The following is a 21,536-nucleotide window of genomic DNA, read 5'->3' as shown; positions in this document are numbered from 1 at the left end:
GAAGGAGGAGCTGGCAGACCCAACAATGGATTGAGGCAATGGGAAGTTTGAAGCTAAAAGTTGGGGAAGGGGATGCAAGCAATAGAAATAAGGCTTCTGGCTCATACTTTGTGACAACGTGAGGAGCTCAGTAATCCAGAAAGATTGTTTAGAAGGATTACTACTGCATCATGGGGCTGTCAGCAGTTAGATGAGGTGATCTGGGTTCCTAGTGAGGATTCCCCCATGCATATTTTATAGGAGGCATAACAGGCACAGCCCATAAGGAGGGAATCTAGGATACACCCTGAACACAATTGGAAGATTATAGTCTTTAACTGGCCTTTGACTATGGATGAGGAGATTATGGCCTGCCCTGCACAGATCTCTACAATCTAGCAGTTTACAACATAGATGGATGGATAATAGCAGGCAAGGTAAATTATAAAGTGAAAATGAAATAGGTCAGTATAGAATCTAAGGAATGTGTCGTGGCATGGTCTGACTGACATGTCAAGGTAGGCATCTCTATATCCATAATTACCATCTGAAAGCTTTGGTTTGTTACAGCACATTCTTATGGGTTGGCATGGTAAATTTATTTACTGAACTAACCAATATTAACTTCAACAGGTCTAAAAACTGGCCTAATTTATTTATTTATTTATTTGCACTTGGTTGCCAGGATGGTAATTTTGCTGTGCTTCTACATACCATAAAAATAACAGGGTTTCTTTGTTGTACTGCAGCAGCTTTTTGGGCAAGGCAGTGGTAACAGAATAAATGAGCTTATCATGGGTGACAATATACAGTCAGGACTCTCTCTCTGGATCTTGTCTTCCTAAGTTATGTTCATCTAGTCCAGTTACTTACATGCAAACCTTGCTTCATCTCAGAAATTCATTCTCTGTGCATGGTTGGATAAAGGCTGGTGAACCACTGATGCCATTTCTGCCTGATGGGAACTTGGCTTAGAATGCATAAGCATTGTGCCTATTATCATTCAGAAATCAACTATAAAATATCACTAATCTTGTCCACAGAAATGTCTGTTGTAGCTAACCAACCAGCACTACTCTTTGGGGCAGCTGAAGGGCTTACTAGCCCTGTGTGTCTTACCACCTGAAGGGTACTTTTATCGTTTTCATCTAAAGAGGAAGAACTTACTGCTTCATTCTTCACTGCTACACTTGCCTCTACGGAGTCTGGGTTTGTGAACACAGTGCCAAAGAGAGTTGTTTGGGCTGCCACTGGTTTGTGGTATCAGTTTGCTCCCTCCAATTATCAGTCAACACTGTTGTTTCAAGTATGTATATGGCAACCTGTAGCCTGAATTCTTGCTAATCTAGACCAATTATTTCTTGCCACAATCAGCAAAACAGAACATCTGATTCTCACTGGAAATGGCAGCCTTTCCATCTAACCTCCAGTAATGGTTGCCTGGATTCTTAAAAACCCTCCTTGCATCATGATGTTTTGTGCAGTTTGAACAACTCACCCACCCCAAGGGTTATGGAAACAACAATCCTTTTTACTGCAGATTCTGGACTATCATCACAGTGTTTTTAATGATCTACACGACATGACATCAACACTGCTATTTTATATTGGTGATTCTTGAGCTCATTGTAGCTACTAACATGGGTGTTTATACCAATTTACTGAGACAGTTAATGCAACAATCTTGCAGTGGTTTACTTCTTACTTCTCTAGCTAATCCAAATACATTGCAAGTAAAATCAGCTCTTTTTCAGCATTTTGGAACAAGGGCTCATTCTTTTCACTGTCTACTTGCTGCACCTGTGATCTTATTAGGAGAGGTTTGAGGCACTTCTGTCACACTGATGACACAAACAGTTTGCATCAACTTCCCTCAGATATCTTGCATTTAAAATGGATTATTTCTCAGGAGTCTTAAACTGTATTTAATGCAAGACAGCTTCTAACAGCCTCAAGCTTAGCACATCCAAAATGCCTGCCATGTTATTCATGCCACTCTCAGGAACTTAAGCTTATAATCACTAAAGCATTGGATTTTTTAAGTTGTGGACACACTTGATTTTGTTTCTCAAGTGTATGAACTTGCAGTAATTCTTGAAAACAAGTTGACATCAACAACGTTGCCATGGAGCAGAGGGATAAAGCCCTTACCATGCCCTCAAACAACTCATGTTTGATTAGCTGCACAGGTGCTGGAAGAGCTGAAGAGGGAGATTGGGAATTAACAGTCAATGTCAGCTCACCCGTCGTGTGTGTGTGTGTGTGTGTTTGGGGGGGGGGGGGTTAAGACAACCTAGGCTTTCTGCAATAAGCAGTGTATACGCATGGTAAGTTTTATGCTGCATAAACAAAGAGCTACTTAGTCAGGAGGTTGCACATGCATGGAAGCATGCATGAAACTCCTGAGGGCAGTGATTGTGGAACTAGCAAGGCTGCTGTGAGGGAGTTAGGGTACACTCCCTGGCATCAGCAGCAAGATGCTGTACCAGTGTCCTCAATTTCCTCACTGGCCCTGGATGTGGGGCAGGCTGTGTTCATGGGAGGCTAAAGCTGGTTCAGTAGACCCTGCAAATGGGAACAGAAGCTGATGGCCAGCTACAAGGAGGAAAAAAAAAAGTTGACATTAAAGGAGAATAAATGAGACATCATGAGGTCTACTTGTTACCATCTAGGAAATAAATGCAATGACAAATTCAAAATTATACCCTATGGTGGAACCCAATATAAACAGGCCCGATAAGAAAAACAAAAACTCACTGCATGCAAAAACTAAACTTCACTCAATGTACACAGGTGGCCAGTAGGAAGGTAGCTGGAATAAAGAAGCTGAACCATGACAAAGATTTTACTTTGTCGTGGTTCAGCTTCTTTATTCCAGCTACCTTCCTACTGGGCACCTGTGTTTCAACGTTTGGGCTGGTTTGAATTAATTTGTTCACTCTTAAAATGCCATACTGCTCTTGCTAAACTAAACAAGGAACCTTGGATGCTGACTAAATCAACCAAAGCCAGATATAAGGTACAAATATCCACCCAGGCAAAGGATAATTACAAAAGCCTTCTTCAAAGAAACCTCAGAAACAATGCCTATCACTATGAAGAACTAATAGTAAATTATATCACATACCTGGACCCAGAGGACACTGAAATCTACTAGCAAATTTATCTCAAATTTCACCCTACTCTCTCCTACAATATTCTTAGATCACATACCAGCATCAAGGGCCCCCTTCAAATCTCTCAAGAACAAGTCAAGGTGCTCTATACCAAGAACAGTAAATCTATGGGGCCAGACAACATATCAGGCTGCCTACTGGTCATCCTGAAACATGACTTGGCAAACTCTCTACAGAGGTCATTCAGCATCAGCCTTAAAAAAAGACTTTGGGCCAGATAAATGGAGGACAGCAAAAGTCATTTCCTTGCACAAAGGTGGGTCTTCAATGGACCAGGGTAATTAACGCCCCATAAGCCTGACCCGCGTCATCTGTAAGGCTATGGAAAGGATGATTATGGAATTAATAAATAAAGAATGTAGACAATCTACAAATTTTCACCTCAAGCCAGTTTGGAGTCATCAAGGAACAATCCTGCCTCATTAACATGACTGACTTCTTTATATTAAAAAAAAAAAAAAAAAAAAAATGCTGCAGCAATAAATGAGGGCAGATCACTACAAACCACATATCTAGACTTTAAAAAAGTGTTTAACGTCTTAATGGACCATATAAAAATGTATATATTATCATTACAAAATCTCTTTAGATCATTAAATCTATTTCAATATATGATGTTCCTACAACCCTTCCATAAAAACCCTAAGAATCAATAATCAACTTATAAACTTAAACTTCCCACTTATAATAACCTTAACTCTACTAGATATATACCCATATCTGAATTATTCCGCCCATGATCTAAGGCAAGAAATGAATCTTCCCAAATCATATTTAGTTATATTGAGGCAGATGAAAGAATTAGCTAGTGGTTACTTTACAGACTTGTCTGTTAATCAAGAGAACTTAACGAAATGCTCCTTACTATGGCAAGCTTTATTACAAACTACCAAATATATAACGTCTACCTAAAAACTGATAAAAGATATCAAATTTCATAATCACCTTCTTATATCGAAACATTAGAAAGAAAAATTACCTTTGGTTGAAGAAAGTAAATACATAAATGCAATTAAATTAACAGCAAAATCAATTTCCCTTCACAAGTTAACTTTCACCCAACTTATGATATATAATAATGCATACTATACACGCCTTAGCTTGTATAAATTCAACTCCAAGAATTCTCCCAAATGCCCATATTTTAAACATGAAGTTGCGGACCTTCTACATATGTTTTGGAGCTGCAAATGTATATATAAACTTTGGAATTCCCTAAGACTACAACTGCAAAAGATGGGATATCAAAATTCAACGTTATCTTGGGAATTTACGATATTACACATTCCTCCAAACAATATACCTAGATCCCAGGTGATTGTACTCATGAATATTTTCCTATTAATGAAGCTTTATATAGCTACAAATTGGTTGAACCCAATGCAAACGACTTGGGAAAACTTTAAGATCTTAGCGATAAAACATATATTAGCTCACAAATATGTTAATAGCCAAAGTAAACATTCAAACAACCTAAAGATTTGGGAACAAATTCTTAACATTATATTAGCTTAATCTATTGAAATCAGGAAATCCCATTACTATTTTATTTTAGACTATAAAGTATAACCTTTGGAAGAACCTTATTACTACAAGGAATTATATTTGGACGGAAACTTTGTAGATATGTTATTCAAATGGTGAAAGCATTTATGTAAATATTGTATATATTTTGTGTCAATGTTGATAGAAATTGTGTAGAAATTATTTTTGTTTTTTCTCTGTTTAAGTGTGTATGAAAAAGTTAAAAATAATAAAGATTTATTATTGAAAAAAAAAAAGTGTTTAACACCATCTCATACTCATGGATCTTAGAAAAATTATCTGAGATAAAATCTAAACTCACTGTGTAACTTAATGGATTGTAAAATGACTCACAAACAGAACCCAAGAAATAAAAGTGAGCATGTATACTGCCTCCAAAAGACCTGTCATTAGTAGTGTGCCTCAAGATTCAGTCCTTGGGCCACTCCTCTTTGGCCTTTACTTTTTATAGATCAAAGCTAATGTTAACGGTTTGTGGATAACCAAGTCTGCAGATGACTGTAAAGTTCATGCAATGATAAACTCCCCAAGGAAGGCCCGTCTCAAACAAATAGCTGGTGTCAAAACCATGGGCTAAAGCTAAATGTCAAGTAATATATAACCATATGGTTCGGCAAGCATGGCTTCCTTTGTAACTATCACATTAACAATAAATCTTTGAAAACTGATCCCATAATCAGGGATCTGGAAACCTATGTTGACAATGAACTGTTTCCTGATCATCTCATATCCAGTATTGTAAGAAAGTCTTTTTTCATCGTACAGCTTATATCTAAAGGTATGGTGTCCACTTCCAGAGATATAAGCATTCCACTCTACTCTGCACTCATTAGGCTGTTCATCAAGTATAATGCCTCTTTTGATATGCACTTGTACAAACACTTGTCACAACTATAATGACCACAACACTTCCTCACTAACAAAAATGAATGGCCTAAATCATAAAAACTATGCAGACCATCTCAAATCCTTGTCCCTCTTCTCAGTATCATACACGCCATCGAGAGGTGACATTTACCTTGCATATACAGCTTCAACAGATCCTGTCCTCTATTTTATTTTGAATTTGTTGACCAGGGTAGAGCACTGATCTCATTAGACTCATTTCAGTCTCCACCCGAGGAAAGAAAAATAGTTACACAATAGTCATATGTCATACACAGACTGAATGACAAAATGCAATATATACATGTACTACATACAAAGTGAATATCACACAGGGAATAAAGGCAGTAGATGAATGACATTATATACAGAGTGAGTGAGAAAACACAATATATACGTACAATATATAGAGTGGAAATCAGAGTTGGCATGTTGAAAGAATCACAAAAAATAGTCAGAGCAAGGTATGTAGAAAGAAGGAAATAAAAATATTACGTTATACAACCAGAGAGAACAGTTACATTTACCTAGAGTCTTGAAATGTGCTTTCATTTGTGAACAGAACATGGGATAACAGGAATAATCTTTAAGAAGAGAAAAGATGGACAGATCCTCACAAACAGGACATTATTAGATCTCTTAGACATATTATACATTAACAAATTCCACTTCTATGAAAGTCTTTCACTCCACATAAAGCAAAGTATTTCTATTACTCTATTCAAACTTAATATTGTTGAATGGATGGGTAGCCATAAATTCACAAATGGTTTAGCAGCCTTATCCCTCATGGACAAGGGAAACATGTATATCCCTGTTCTGCCTACCTCTGGGTTACTTGTATACAAAATATAAGGACCAAAAATTTCTGTGGTAATGTAAGGCTAGGCTCCTCAAGGTGTGTAAAGATCAAAAACCTAGTAAGTACCTTTGAACCTACATAACATGCCCCTGAAGAAATAACTTTTTACCATCTGAAGTGGCTGTGCAGACCTTGCTTTTTTCACTGCTGGACTACTATAGTTAGTATACTTTGGACTTCCAGACTAAAATGGGAATTTGTCTTCAGCTAGATCAAAACTTTGCCACCCTTCTTCTTACTGCTACTTCACATTACTATTATATTGCAGACCCTTCACTACCTTCCAATATGGTCATGCTATCTATAAGGTTCCGGTTTTAGTCTACTTAACCCTACATGGCATGCACCCCTTCTACCTTAAAGAGTTGCTTGAACCATATAACCATATCCCCAACCCCCTGCCCTGTCTCCTTGCTGGAGGCTCCAAAGCCATGACATAAATTCTCTGGGATTTGATCTTTTGCAAATCACGATACACAGCTTTGGAACCTGGGTGGCTACATAAGTTCAAAAGGTCCCTTAAAACCTGCTTATTTCAGCTGGTTTTCAAGTAACTGTTATTTTCCCTTTTAGTTTAGTTGCAACTAGCATTTCAAACTACAATTTGGCTGCTGATACTGGTTTAGCTCTCATGTTTATTTATTATACATGGTTACAATGTCTACTTATGGAGTGCACCTCTACTTATCTAATAAACTGGTTAATACAAATCTGTACTTCACCTTCAATACAGTCAAGAGCTCTACCTGCATCTTTTTTAAATAAATATCAATGAGAATTCTGTCTGCAGTGCGGGACCTGGGAAAAGCTTCAGAAAAATTCTATTTCAACACACTTCCAATTTACTTACAGTAACCACTTTTCTGAGGTAATCTCCTTCCATATGAAAATAGTCAACAACCTTTCCACCTCAAGATGGTTGAAGATAGTTCAGGAGGAAAAGGACTGTAAGCATTCTCTTAGGTCTGTATTAGGAGAACTGAAACTTCTTCTGACGTCACCTGTACTGTCTTTGGTCCTCTTCTGCAGCAGCTTATATGAAGGGCTTACAGGGAGTTGAAACACTTCAGAAATCTGAATATTTTTGGTCTTTTCATTCTGAAAGGGTTCTCTAATACAACTGTCCATCAGACACCCTGTTCATACCAGTTTATTCATTTCCCTATAGGATGAGAATAGTAAATGCCAGGGCAGGACACCATGTGAAGGGGCAGGGATGGGACATATATTTTTTGTTAGATTCCTATATCACATGGGACTCATGATGGTACCATTACTGATCTTTACTTCTATAAGTACATTCATCCCCACATGAACATCACACAGCTTTTCCTGGGTTCAACTAAGAATTAAGAACAAAGACAAATTTGGAAATAGAAAAGCTTTAATCACAAACAAACAAACAAACAGAGCTTTCGGGATGTTCCCTTGTTCAGGGAAGAAGGGAACATCCCAAAAGCTCTGTTTGTTTATGATTAAAGCGTTTCTATTTCTGAATTTGTCTTTGATCTTGGATCCATCCTTCCATTTGGATATAGTTAACTGCAGCATATCCTGTGTTTTGTTCTGTGTTTCAACTAGGAATTCTCAGAATGAGATGCCCTTATAAGTTCTTTCTTGATTCTTTCCACTGTAATGTGAGCAGACAGCTTCTTCATTCATCTCTCAACCCAGGTTGCCCATCCCCACCCCACCCCCTTCACCAGAAGCTGAGATGATGTTCAAAGTTGGACTGCTAGTATTACAGGCAACATTCCTGCCCCCCCCCCCACCCCCAGCAGACCAGTTAAACGTTCTGAATATTAAGGGAATGGAATGGGAAAACATGGTTCATAGCTATCTTTCTTTCTGTTGTTTTTTTTTTTTTTTTTGGGGGGGGGGGGGGCATTCCTGATCAACCAGAGTTTCAACATTTACAGGAGGCCTATTGTCTTACAGGAGCCCACCACAGAAGAAGTAAGAACAGCACTAAGGAAAATGAAGTCACGGAAAGCAGCAGGCTCAGATGAGGCCACAACAGATATGGTTAAGATGCTTGGGGAGAAATGGCTCCTCGTGACAGTGTGGAGAGAAAGTCATATCTCAGATGACTGGAAAATAAGCAAACCAGTGTCAGTGTTCAAGATCAAAGGAGACATTCAACTGTGGGCAGTAAAGAAGCATCAAACTCCTGTCACATTGCAAGAAAGTTCTGGAGAGGATCCCTGATGAAGAATCTAGAGATAAGGAAAGAGTCCAACTTGGCATTCCTAGACTTGGAGAAATGTCAAGGTCCCAAGAAAGCTGATTTGGCCAGTCCTGTGGTGGTTTGAAGTCACAGAAACATTGGTAGAATTAGTGCAAGCTATGTACAAGGACCCGATGACTCAAGTACAGACAGTGTTTGGTCTCACACAGGGGTTCCCAGTGGGAGTGAATGTGCATCAGGGTTCAGCACTGAGCCCACTGCTGTTTATATTAGTGATGGGCTACATTAGCAAACAGGTCAGAGGGGACAGAACAACAAAGTTCATCGGACAGATCAACAAAGTTCATCGCAATGCAATGACTGAAGCAAAGTGTTTTGTAAGAATTCTGGGTGCAGCTGAAAAGCGAAAGGGCAAGGAGAAGAATTAAAAACGTTGTCCCCTTCTATAGATTTTAGAACCCTCCTGTATGCCTTGGCTATGAGAATATGTACATAAGCGTTATTCAAGTCCAGGTTAACCAAGAATTCATGAGGAAACAGTACAGGTAGAAAGCCCTGAAGGGTCACCATTCTGAATTTCTGAATGAAGAAGAAACTTGTTTAGACTTAAGATATCCAGGAGAGGTCTCCATGTGCCTTCTTTCCTGGGCACTAAGAAAAGCCTTGAATAGAATCATGAATTTTGTTCCTCTTTTGGTACTCTCTCTCTCAATGGCCCCCTGTAAAGCATTAATTTTAGCAGAGGTAGGACGAAGGGTGCTTGGCCTTTTGACCCTGCAAGGATGGCCGTTAACCTTGGTAAGTTTTTGAACTATAGCCTGTATCTTTCTCTTAGGACTTTTAACATCAACTTGTCCTGGGTAACAGTTTCCCATTCTTTTACAAATAGTCATAGACACTCTCCTATTCTCCAAGGTGGATGAGGGTCAAGGTCTGAGATAGGAAAGGGATGGGGGTTGAATTTCTGGTGATAGGGTGGGTGTAGCCAGGTTGAGTCATAGCTGTTTCCTGTGGAAGTCAAGACCCTAAAGGCCTCCTGGCTTCTCGAGTCTTTGTCACGGTTTCCTGTATCAGGACCCATTACCTTTACAAGGCTTGCTTTCCCTCTTGTTTAGGATATGAAGGCCATTCTCTGACTGGTAATTTTTGCTGAACACAGGGGTCTAGGAGAAAAGGCAGCTTGACTGATTGCAGTGTCTTAATCTTTTCCTCCAGTCTTTTGAAGACAACTTCAGCAGGGGATCTGAAAAGGAGCATTTTGTACAAGGGTGCACTTAGAAGTTCCATATTCAAATAGTCTGGCAGGGACTATATCCTCAGCCAGGCATGTCTATAAAGGACAAACAAATAACTGATGGACTGCAAGGAGCATCAACAGCATCGCAGTCACATATTTTGGAGTGTCCGGCAACCCTAGCAGAATGTTTACATAATTCAAGCCCCTCCTGCTTTGGAGCCTGGTCAGTGATCTCCTCAGCTTTAGACCTCATCTTATCCAAGAGATGGCTGGTATTTCAGCATTTTGGTGTGGCAGTTCAGGACTCTCAAAGCTAGGATAGCAGGAATATAAGTTTCCTTCCCAAACTGGTCAAGAAGTCTACTCTCCCTATCACTGGGAATGTGATTCCTGGATGAAGCCAGACAGTATCCTTTGCTGGAATCTAGGGATATCACAGCTGGATCAGCTGGAGGATTTATGTAAAGAAATTTGTGAGAATAACAGATGCAGCAGAACCAGTCAGGTTTTCTGGTAGCAAGGGTAGGGAATGCTCCAAAGATAAATTAGTAAATGACTCTTCCAGGACATCAATAACTAGAGGAACAACAATACTCTAAGCACTAGCAGATCCACGAAAGCTCTATATCTGAAATGGTCCTGACAGTATTCTCTAGGTTCCCCCTGAAACTCTCCTTCCACTTGGTAAAGTGTTTCAACAAAGACAGACAGAGACTCTGGATGAGAAACAGAAGATAAGTGTCTTTGAAGTCTCAATTATAAAGGAAGGATGGAAGAATCTAAAGACAGTTCTTCCTTTTCTGAATGTGGGGCACCAGAATCCTTTCTAGTGGACAGTTACACATATATTCTCTGTGAAGGGGACCATAACACCTCAAGAATAGCAAAAGCTGGCCATCTGGACTTATGGAAACACAAAGTCCTGAGTCAACTGGAAAGGTTCTAGTAAAGAATTCTGGGAAAATTATTGCACTGAGAATCTTCTCGGCCTTGACCAGAGTAAGCTAGCAGGCACCCACCTGATATTCATTACTTTAGGCCTCAGTTTCTCAACCCCGACTACTAAAGGGGCCTCAGTCCACAGGTGGGTGTCTAAGACCTCTCACAAGGCCTCCAGGAACCTCCTTGCTAACTAAGATCAAAGGGAAACTGCTCACCCCCTTTGATTATTATAAACAAGGAGCTGGGGCCCTTAAAAAGCCTCAGAACCAGCCAGTATATCCATGACTTTAGTCCAGAATGATTGTTAGCAGATTGAAGTAAAGCAAAGCAGCCTGCAAAATGGTTGTGCCAGAGGACAAATCAACTGCAATACCAACAGCTGTGAAACTGCCTTACTGGGTTTGATTTTGCCATACCTAGATGAAAAAGGTCTATATTAGATAAACAAAAGTTTACCTTAGCGAACGCTCTAATAATCGAAAATACCATACCTCACACTCGCTATTGTGGGGGGCTGCATCCCCCACACCCCTGCTAAATATGTATACCAACTCCAAGATCTCACTACAGTGAGGAAAGGACAAATATTCCGATCTTCACTGTACCGCAATCTCACAAAAAGCATACTGAGGTCCGGGATTTTTTATTATTAGAACATTTGCTAAGATAAACATTTGTTTATCTAATACAGACCCAATGAAAATGGCAGCTTTGGCTGAGCCATACTTGGTTCTCCCATGCTCCCCCCTTGTATCATTTAAATGAGTACTTTCATTTCTGAGGTATGTTTTCACACATCATAGTGACCAGATGTATGACCTATTATTAAAAGCTGCAATTTCTTGGAGAGAGTTTGTTCTCTTGCTGATTGTCCTCATTGGGAAACTGGCACAATGTGGATGGCTTGTTCTATATTGAGGAAAAAAAAAGAAATCAAGAATACAAGTCCTTGTGAGGAATTTACTTACCACAGTCTATGCCATTTTGTTTTTAACAATTTCCACATCCAAATCACTAAAAAAATTTAGTCAAAAACAAAACTTCTAAAATACAAAGTATATAAAAAAAACAGAATTTCGCCAAGGGATATTTACCTTTGAAAAGCAGGCCAAACCACAGGAAAGATGACATATCTGAAGTCTGCCACTGACACTGGAACAAGAAAGATCTGAGGATGGTGGAGGCAAATACCTCTGTTACACCACTGATGTCTTTCTTGATGTTTGAGTAGGAGGGAAATAGCCAAAGTCACTGGGGGACAATATAGCTCTAGAATTTAGGCTGACCGAAAGGTAACCTGCTGGCAGGATAACCCACTGATGAGGACTACAACAGTTAATATTACAATGAGCATCTAAGTCATGCAACACATATTAAAGTCTTCCAGCAGTAGTTGTCTTCAGAATACATGCTACTTTAAGAAACAGAGAATTAAATTCAGACATATGAGGTGACTGAATAGGTCCCACATAACATCATAAAAACCAACACCTCAAAACATAAACCTTATTGGCTACACCTTACTAAGTGCTTACTTGAATACGTACATAATATAAATGCATACTCTGTTGTCATGTGAGTCAGGGTTGCACAATGATGTGAGCAGTAAAGGATAAAGAAGAGCAACCCTTCATTTTATTAATATTACTTCATGGTCATGCCAACTCTAAGAAAGGCCATATCCTAGAGCCAAATCAGTACCAGACTCTGGCTGGTTCACTGCTGTCATCATACTGAAAATGATTTATAGTTACAGTTACTGAAAAACAATACAAACAGGATAGCCACTTGACAAGACAGAAGTTCCATTAAGCTAAGTCCAGCAACCTTGCCATCGGCATCATTTAATAACTGTCATGACACTACTGAAGTCAATTTTTGTTTTCATTATATATGTGGCATATTCATAACAAATTGTTTCACACAAATGCTCACTTGTCATGCCACGTCAGAACACCTGTTATGTTCATCAAAACTGATTTCACTCTAGCACACACTAGTCATGGCAATTGATCAGCAGCTGTTAAACTGTGATTAAATAAGAGCAATGGCAAGTCAGTTTCATCCATAGTCTGCCTCCACGCTCACCAATTACAGCTACTTTACTGACTACACATACCTCAGATGTTTTATTGTCATCAAACAAAATGAATAATAAGTACAAAAATAAATGGTCATAGAAAAGTATTTCAGTTTTCATGTAATTATATATTGCAGTCTGTTTCAACACCTACCAAAATATGGGCACATTTGTGCCCACACACACACAAAGACAAACACCCAACAACTACCTCTATTTTATTAACTGTATACACCTCAGATGTCTATAATAAAATGATCGAACAAATAATGGCTACAGTAATGTAATACCACTTCTACTATCAGACAGACACACAACAATCCTCACAGTACACATACAACATTAACAAGTCAGATTTACAAAACAAAATACCATCTTACATGCTGGCTGACAGAGTCAGTTCAACAGAAAGTACAGTGATCACCAATACAGATTACACAGCACAGAAAAGTATTGTTCAATTAAAAAAAAAGCTTATTTAAACTTAAAAAATCTATATTTTTCCGCATCCATCCACAAGATGAAAGCACAGGTGTGTAAGAACTTACCATAACAGCAGATGTCCTACTGATCACTGCTACAGTATTCCTAGCACATGGGTTATCACTGCTGTTGTACTGCTAGGGATCCAAAGCTTTACTTTTTCAGTATCTTATGTCTGACACGTGATCTCAGCTCACAAGGGTATGGGTATACAGGAAGATGTATAAACCTAATTCCTTCGACTATCTTCGAGCCAGCAGCCTGAAGACCCCCGAGGCAAAAAAATACTAGTCAGCCAGGAGGAGTATAATATGAAGTGGCAAGAAAGCCCCCGCCCCCAATCCTAAGGTGTTTTCCACAGGACGGGAACTGAGAGAGAGAGAGAGAGAGAGAGAGACAGTAAGGAGAAAATTTAAGTGCAGAGGAGAAGGAAGAAGGGTGGGAAGGAATACTGTAACAGTGATCAGTATGACATCTAACAACTGTACTATATCCTGACTGAAATCACTGTTGTAGTATTCCTAACATGTAAGTGATTCCCAGAACTAAAGGGAAAGTAAAGGCGGTCGGTTAAAAGGCAGAACTGTCCAGGAAGCCAGAAAGGACTGACCTAGTGAAAGCAGCTCTGGACCTTGAAAAGGCATCAATCCTGCAGCGTTTAGTGAAAGAGTGTACAGATGCCCAGAGACTGCATCTTCCAGTTTGGACCTGAAATCCACTCCTTTGTAGAAATCTCCAGAGGCTACAACTGCTTTGGGAGAATGGTTTTGAGGTTATGAGGGCAAGGATTTGCCATGTAGAGAGTAACAAAAGGACATAGCCTTAGATACCCAGTTAGCAATAGTTTACTTGGATACAGGTTGGCCCAGTTTAAAGTCCACAAAAGAAACAAACAGTTGATCAGATTTTCAAATGGATTTTTTTTTGCCCAAATAGAATCACAGCTGTCTGTGAATGTCCAGAGAATGCAGTATATCCTTTCCTCCTGGTTGTGTGTGTTGGAAAATAAGATAGGCAGGTTTATGGCCTGATTGAGAGACAGCTTGCTCACCAGTTTAGACATGAATTAAGGATTAGCCCTGGAGATCACCCTGTCATTTTGAAAAAAAAAAAGAAAGAAGGGGACGAATGGTCATGAGTGCCTGAAGCTATGCAACTCTCCTAGCTAAAGTGCGGGCCAGAAGTAGGATATTTTTCTAGGAGGTGAAGTAAGCTTTCCCAGCACAAAGTTAAGGTTCCAAATAACAGTAATGAGCTTTTTAGGTAGTCTAAGATGCAGGACTCCTTTAAGGAATAAGCTGACCTCAGATCTGGACATAAGCAAATGGAGATACTTAATAGGTAGGCTTAATATGGAAGAATAGGTCAGACCTGCATGTAAGAACTCACACAGATATTTCAGAAGGGAAGGTACCTTTGAATGGTTGGGGTCCTTTCCATTTCTTTTGTACCAACAGGACAATCTCTTCCATTTGGCTATGCAAGATTTTTGAGTAATGGGTATCCTGGCTTCTTTGAGAACCTTAGTATCATCATCAGAAGAATGGTGCCTGTAAGGAATTATAATCACAGAGTTAGATTTTGGGATTGAGGTGAAGCAGTAACCTTCTCTATTGTGAAATCTGCTTGGTGTGGCAGTGTGTAGGAAGGAAGAGAGAAAACCAATGCAGTCTTGGCCAAAAGCGAATCACTAGCAACAGTTTAGTTTTTTTCTTTTTCTTTTTGGGTCTTCAGAAGAACTCCTGAAATGAAAAGTAGTGGAGGGAAGGCGTAGAGGAACTTCTCTGTTGACTGAAAATAGATAGCATCTGTCCTCCAAGCTGAGGGGCAAGGGTCCCTGGTTTAAAACAGTGGAAACTGTTTGCTGGTCATTGAAGCAGAGAGAGCTATCTGTAGAGTCCCACAACAGTGAAGGATATCCTGGAAAACTATCTGTTCAAGAGGGTGAGGGTCCTTCAAGCACCTACTTAAAGAGTCTGCCAATACATTTGTCCTGTGATGAAATGTACATGGCTGTAAACAATGTTTTTTTTGGGTGGCAAGGTCCCAGGCTTTCTGTATCCTTCTACAGAATTGGTAAGATCTGGTCCTCCATTGCTTGTTTATGCACCACATTACTGTTCCTTGGTCTGTGAACACTCATAGGGTACCTGGTTTCCAGAGACGTGAAAATACCTGAAAAGTCTAGATGAGGGCCCTCATTTCCTTCATGTGAATGTGTTCCTTTAGTAGCACTGTCTACCACCTGCCCTGTACTCACTGAGTGCTTGCCCAGGTCCCCATGCTTCATTCAAGGGATCTGGGTGTATTTCCTTAACTGGAGCTAGCGAAGTGAAGGAAAGCCCTGGGTTGGGTTTTACCTGATCCTTCTACCATAAGAGTTCCTGTCTGAGATAGGATAAAAGGGTAATCACTGTGTCCAAAATTTTAAAGTGCTAAGACCAAACTGTTTTCAGTTATCGGAGGATTTTCCTCATATGCCATCTGGCTAGGGCTAGCACTGGGACAGTAGTGCCACAAACCTCACAGCCCTTAGACTCTCCCTGGCTGAGCACTGGCTGAGGGAGGCAATGTTGTGGAAGTAGTTTACAGGGTTCTTCGCCTTCTCTTGAAATAAGCAGGCTTGCATTCATTTTGTTCAGCCTGCAGCCCAGAAAAACTAGGCCCTGAGATGGGTACAGGGAGGATTTTTTTGTAGTTGACTGTGAACACCAACTGAGAAAAAAGGATAAACAAGACCAGAAATGCTATAGGAGAATTTGTGGTGAAGTAGCATGGATTAACAGGTCATCTAAGCACAGAATAACCTGAATTGCCTGGGTTCATCAGAAGGCAATCACTGGTGCCAAACACTTTGTGAAAACTCATGGAGCTGTGGAAAGACCAAAAGGTAAAACATTAAACTGATAGTGAGATGCTCCATTACAAAACCTGAGGAATCTCCTTCAAGAGGTCGGAAATAGTATATGGACTCTGGAGATAAGCATCCTTTACATCTAAGGATACTAGAAAAGCCTGGGAGAGAAAGAAAAGTAGCAGAGTATGCAGTCAAAACATTGAAAGTTGGCAGTTTCCTGAAGGTGCTTATTAAGGGGAGATCCAGTATGGGGTTTCCATTGGCCTTCTTTCGCAACACTAGGAAAAGTCTAGAGTAAAACTCCTTTCCCACAAATTCTTCAGGCACCAGCTCTTTTGGGCCTTGTGCCTGTAGTTCTTGTAAAATGGGTGGAAGAAGATGAATCTGATTGTGCAGAGGTGGGGTATGCCATTTAGAGGAGGAATGTGTATCCAAGACATGGCATAACCATGTTTTATGATAGGCAGCACTCATTTTTTTTCTGTAGTAATCTTTTCCCAGGTGGAGAAAGACTGGGTCAGCCTTTTTGAGAGGGGCAGGGTAGGGCTAGGGGCCAGGGGGAAAGGAGGTTGTAGACAGTCACAGAGATTTGTTCCCAAAAGACCTCTCAGATTAGGCATCTCTATGTGGTTTAAATGGGAAGGAATCTCTTTCTGGGAGCCTTCCTGTGCTTCTGGCTAGGCCTAGGGTTCTTCCTGACCAAACTGGTAGGTTTCGTTGAGTAAATACTCTGGTACCCAGATACAGAGGTGAATAGAAGCAGTCTGCAGTTCCTCATGGTTTTATCCTGCTCTTGGAGGCCAAGCAAGAAAAAGGGAATCCACTTTTTGCTTTCAAGTTCTCAGGAACAGGATGGCTACATAACCATGCATACCTATGGATCACAGAGCCTGCAGCTGTTATAGGTGAAGCCTCTACAAAATCAAAATTATATTTAATGTAGTGTCTGGCCACTTGTGTAGCCTGATTAAGTAAGGATAACATTTGTTGCTTCGAATCAGTATTCTGCAAATCCACCGCTACCTTATTTAAAGAAGCGAGAATGGATATCAAGTATTTGGTCATCTGGGCTTGTTAATTAATAGAAGAAATATAAGGTATCCAGACAACCACTCTGCAGGTACTTGTAACAACAGTTTATTGGGTTCTCAATAACCCAATAAACTGTCGTTATGAGTACCTGCTGAGTGGTTGTCTGGATACCTTATATTTGTTCTTCTTGGTTTGTGTTTCCTTTGGACAAAACAGTTTGTTAATTAATAGCCCTGAATGCCAAAGTAGAGGGGGTATAAACCATTTTAACCCACCTATGCATATCCCTGCTATCCTTATCTGAACGGAGAACACTGGCATTGGGAAGGAGTTTAGAAGGCTTATCAGATGAGAAGGAAACTACAGATAGGGCCACCAGAGGATTTTTAAACAAAAATTTAAGATAATCAGGGACTTTATAAAATCTGTCTCGTATTTTCGGAGTCGGAGCCTGGAAGTCAGGGAGTAGCAGAAGTGAATTAAAAAGCATACAAAAAAGCCTCAACAACAGGAGGTACAGGGGAAGGAGATGGGGGGGGGTGCCCATTTCCAAAAGGTTGTAGTATCTTTTCTGCACCTCTGAGATCTGCCTAGACTCCCACTCAAAATGCTAAATCATATTTAAGATAGCCTCTCCAAAGGAAGCTTCTTCTACTGCAGAATCAGGTGAAACTGAATCCTCCTCATACTAAGAGACTTAGCCAGAAGAGTGCATTTGAGAGGAGTAGGCCAGAGAATGGACAGAATCAGAAGCCTCCTGATTTTCAGAGGAAGATGGATCTACAGCAATCTTTTGAGGGGTGGAAGGATGGGGTTGAGAGGAGAAAGAATGTGACTTCAGAGCTAAAATGACCTTAGACAAACCTTGGGAGAAATCCATCCATTCCTTCTCCCTAGAAGAGAAAGGAGGAGGTTGAGGGGAGGCAACATGTTTAGTTTTCCGACTCTTCTTTTTTGGTGTGACATCTGCCTGTACTAAACATGGAGGCTCAGTACCCTAATGTACATTGATAAGTTTACCTGGGATTTCTTCCCTAACTAAGATCTGAGGGACACCATCTGGGCCCTCTGATATGATGATTCTCAGTTCACTTCTGTCTGTACAGTCCTCAGTCATCAAGGCCTCAGATGCCACACCGACCTACACTAATGTCTCAGTAGGGGAAACCTGAAGAAGAAAGAGATGTACAGTTGGTTTTGAAACCTCAGCTGGTACGTTAAAGTCAGAAAGAGCCAAATAAGTCTGGGCCTTATGTCTTTTAAGCTTATTCTTAAGTGGAGGCGGTATATCCAGTGATGCAGAATCTGCTATTCTGGAGAGTGACACAAGCGTTTGAGACGTTGAATCTCCAAAGTGATAAACATAACCACAAAGTCTTAGGTACAAAGAATTCACAGATGGAACAAACTCTGTAGTCATGTTCCACTCTTAAGGAAAAAAAAGACACTGCATATGCAAGTATTTGTACGGGATTTGTCTACCACACTTACACTTGCTCCTCCTAGTTGACATCTAATACTGATAAGAAAATCTCTTAAGAAATATATAGGAATATTCCCAAAAGGGCACTTACAGAGTATTCAAAGCAACTGTACCAACAACCAAACAACAAGCAGTCTGACAGATATGAGTTGTGCATTCGGACTGACAGTGATATAGTCTGAGGAATTCTGTTTATACATCTGAATGTATACTAATATGCTTGCGAAATGAGGTCACATGGTAGATGTATGATGGTAAAGCTTTGGTATCCAGGCCAGACGACAGCAGCAATGACCCATGTGTTAGGAATACTGCAAACAAAGATTTAAATCAGGACATCATCCTTTTACTTTTGGTTTTCAGCCTTCATCAAGCATGATTCATCTGATGCAGCCTAGACAAAAGGAAATGGCCACTAACTGTTTTGTCTTGCAGACTAAACAGTCTCCATTAAAGCATCCAGTCTTTGGAAGGCCGGAGAATTATGTCAGACCTTAACAGAAGCCAAAATATAAGGGGTTGTCCATGCTTATCTTTGCTGTAAAGCACACCATTTTGTTAAGTCCTCCTGCAGAATATACCGAGGACAGGCACTCAGAGTCTGCATACTACTTCCCTCATTGCTTCAACATGTTTAGTACTTTACTAAGCTTGAGGTCACTAGGGGAATGCTAGGAAATCAATATACAAGATGGGAACTCCTAAAGGGAGTTGAAATACTTCCTCTAGCTCTTAATGGTACACATCAGTCCCTTGAGGTGAGGGATCTGAGGATGATAATGAAGCTTGCAAGAAATTTGACAGAGAACCAGGAAAGGGTCTCTCCTGCTGTTACGAGAGATGGTGGATAAGGTCAAAATTGCTGTTGATATAAGTGCTGGAGAGATGGCAAATGTAGTAAAATCTTCACTACTGGTGATTAGGAAAATGCTGGCAGAATGCTCAGGGCTCACTGGCCTGACTCCAGCTGCCAGAAGCTGAATCCCACTTGGTTACCGTAATGACTGACAGGTCTGGCCCACAACCCCATTCAATAGGTTGACTCCTAGATAGCTGACATCAATAATGGCACCAAAGGTAGTCAGCCCTATTGTGAAGAAAAAAAGTGCTGAATAGGTCAAGAGACCAAAGTTCATCTAGCAGCTCAGGTCAGGTGACTGTAGCAGTTGGGAGTGAATGGCCAGTGTGTGCTCACCCATCATGGGGGGGGTGGCAGTTCTGGATCACCAGATTGGTGGCAACATTACGTTTTCACCCAGTGGAATTCCTCACTGGTCAAGCCTCTGTTACCGTTTGTGCATCTGCACTAAGCAGATCAAGTGAAAGTAGAGTGTGGAAGCATGCTTCCCCTTGGAGGTAGTGACTGCAGGCTTGCAGGAGTTGCTGGGGGGGTGCTTCCGCAATAAGAGGGGTAGGCCCCCCTGGCCCAGGAAGCTTGCTCATTCCTCTGCCTGACTCTCACTGAGGGATTGACAGCTAATGGGGGTTTCCTATGCAGGAATGAATTTGCTGTATGGCTCTTGTCTAGCCTGGGAATATCCGGTTCTCATTACAATGGAACAAATGGACTACATGAGCAAAGGTAGACAAGCCATCGGTCAAGGTCCTGGGGAAAGAAATAATACATACATACATACATACACATATACACACAGACACATATGGCCAAAAGCATTGGTGTTCAAATCAACTTCAATGGTTTTGACCCAGAACTTCAAATTCAACCTCCGATCACTAACAGTGTCAGCGTCAAAGCCACCAAAATTGAAGGTGCTAACCTCAATGGCTGCGGTCCCAAGACTAAGAATATAGTAGATTTCAACACTTGTGTCAACACAATTTGGTACCGATAGGTTGAATTCTGGCCTCAATGGGATGGCTGTCTGAGGATCAATGATAATTACCAGGGTGACCTGGTAGAAAAACTTGGCAATGCTAAGGTGTTTCTATCAACCTTGGAATGAGGGGGTGGGTAGGTAGACAGCTAAGACTTTATTATTTTTTTTTTATTTTTGCAGAACTTTGATAAATGAATGACCTAAAAATCATATGCAAAAAAATGTGTAAGTAAGAAACACATTGTTTTTACTAACATAAATGGAGAATGATCGGATGCAATTTTTACCATGCAACTTAGAGACCCCAGAAGGAAATAAGCAGATGACCTAAAGAGGAATCTTAAGTTTCATACTTCATTCTGTAACACCTTTATCCATCTTGTATTTTCTTTCTCTTTATCTTTAGGCCTATGAATCACAGGCTCAACCCCCAAGCTTCATGGGGTTGACCTCAGAGCTCAATGTCAAGGCCTCTTTGACAGTATTTAAGAACTCTCCAACTCCCAACAACAAAAACTTGTTTTAATGTCCTTAACAGTACTGGGGTAAAGGTTTCAGAAATATGACATCTCTCCTTTCCTAACTAAAATACACACAAAGTGTGTTTGTCTTTGTGTGACATCTTACACCCACAATTGATTTTTTTAAATCCCTGTTGTCCATCATATAATAATTAAACAAAGACAAACCACAAAAAGCAGCACTTAGTAAACAACTACTTTCACCTGAGTAACCAAAGGCAAAAATAACAGTTGGCTACTTTGCTAAGTGAGCAGGTTTACAATCCATTACCTGTGCAGTAACTGACTCATCATCCTCATCCAGATCATCCATGGTGACTGCCTGAATTTCTGCAGGGTCAATTATGATATTAGCTTTTGTTTCCAGGTCATCTGTTGATGCAAATAAAAAAAATTATATATATAAAAGTTGTAATACAATGCCAAAG

The 21,536-nt window shown here is 40.3% G+C and overlaps 1 protein-coding gene across 2 annotated transcripts in view; it reads right to left on the bottom strand.

The window, feature by feature from the left end:
- Positions 1-21,536, bottom strand: part of RNF123 (ring finger protein 123) — a 4,282,987-nt gene that overhangs the window by 2,753,495 nt on the left and 1,507,956 nt on the right. For both annotated transcript variants that reach the window (XM_044077780.1, XM_044077781.1), the window contains exon 22: positions 21,380-21,480. In XM_044077780.1, coding sequence (XP_043933715.1) covers positions 21,380-21,480 — 101 coding nt within the window. The remainder of the gene's footprint in view (positions 1-21,379; positions 21,481-21,536) is intronic.

This window comes from Protopterus annectens, chromosome 7.part0, assembly GCF_019279795.1.
Source record: "Protopterus annectens isolate FY-2018-M chromosome 7.part0, PAN1.0, whole genome shotgun sequence".
NCBI classification, from domain to species: Eukaryota; Metazoa; Chordata; order Ceratodontiformes; family Protopteridae; genus Protopterus; species Protopterus annectens.
The sequence above is the reverse complement of the archived record's forward strand: the minus strand, read 5'-3'. Positions and strand labels throughout refer to the sequence as shown.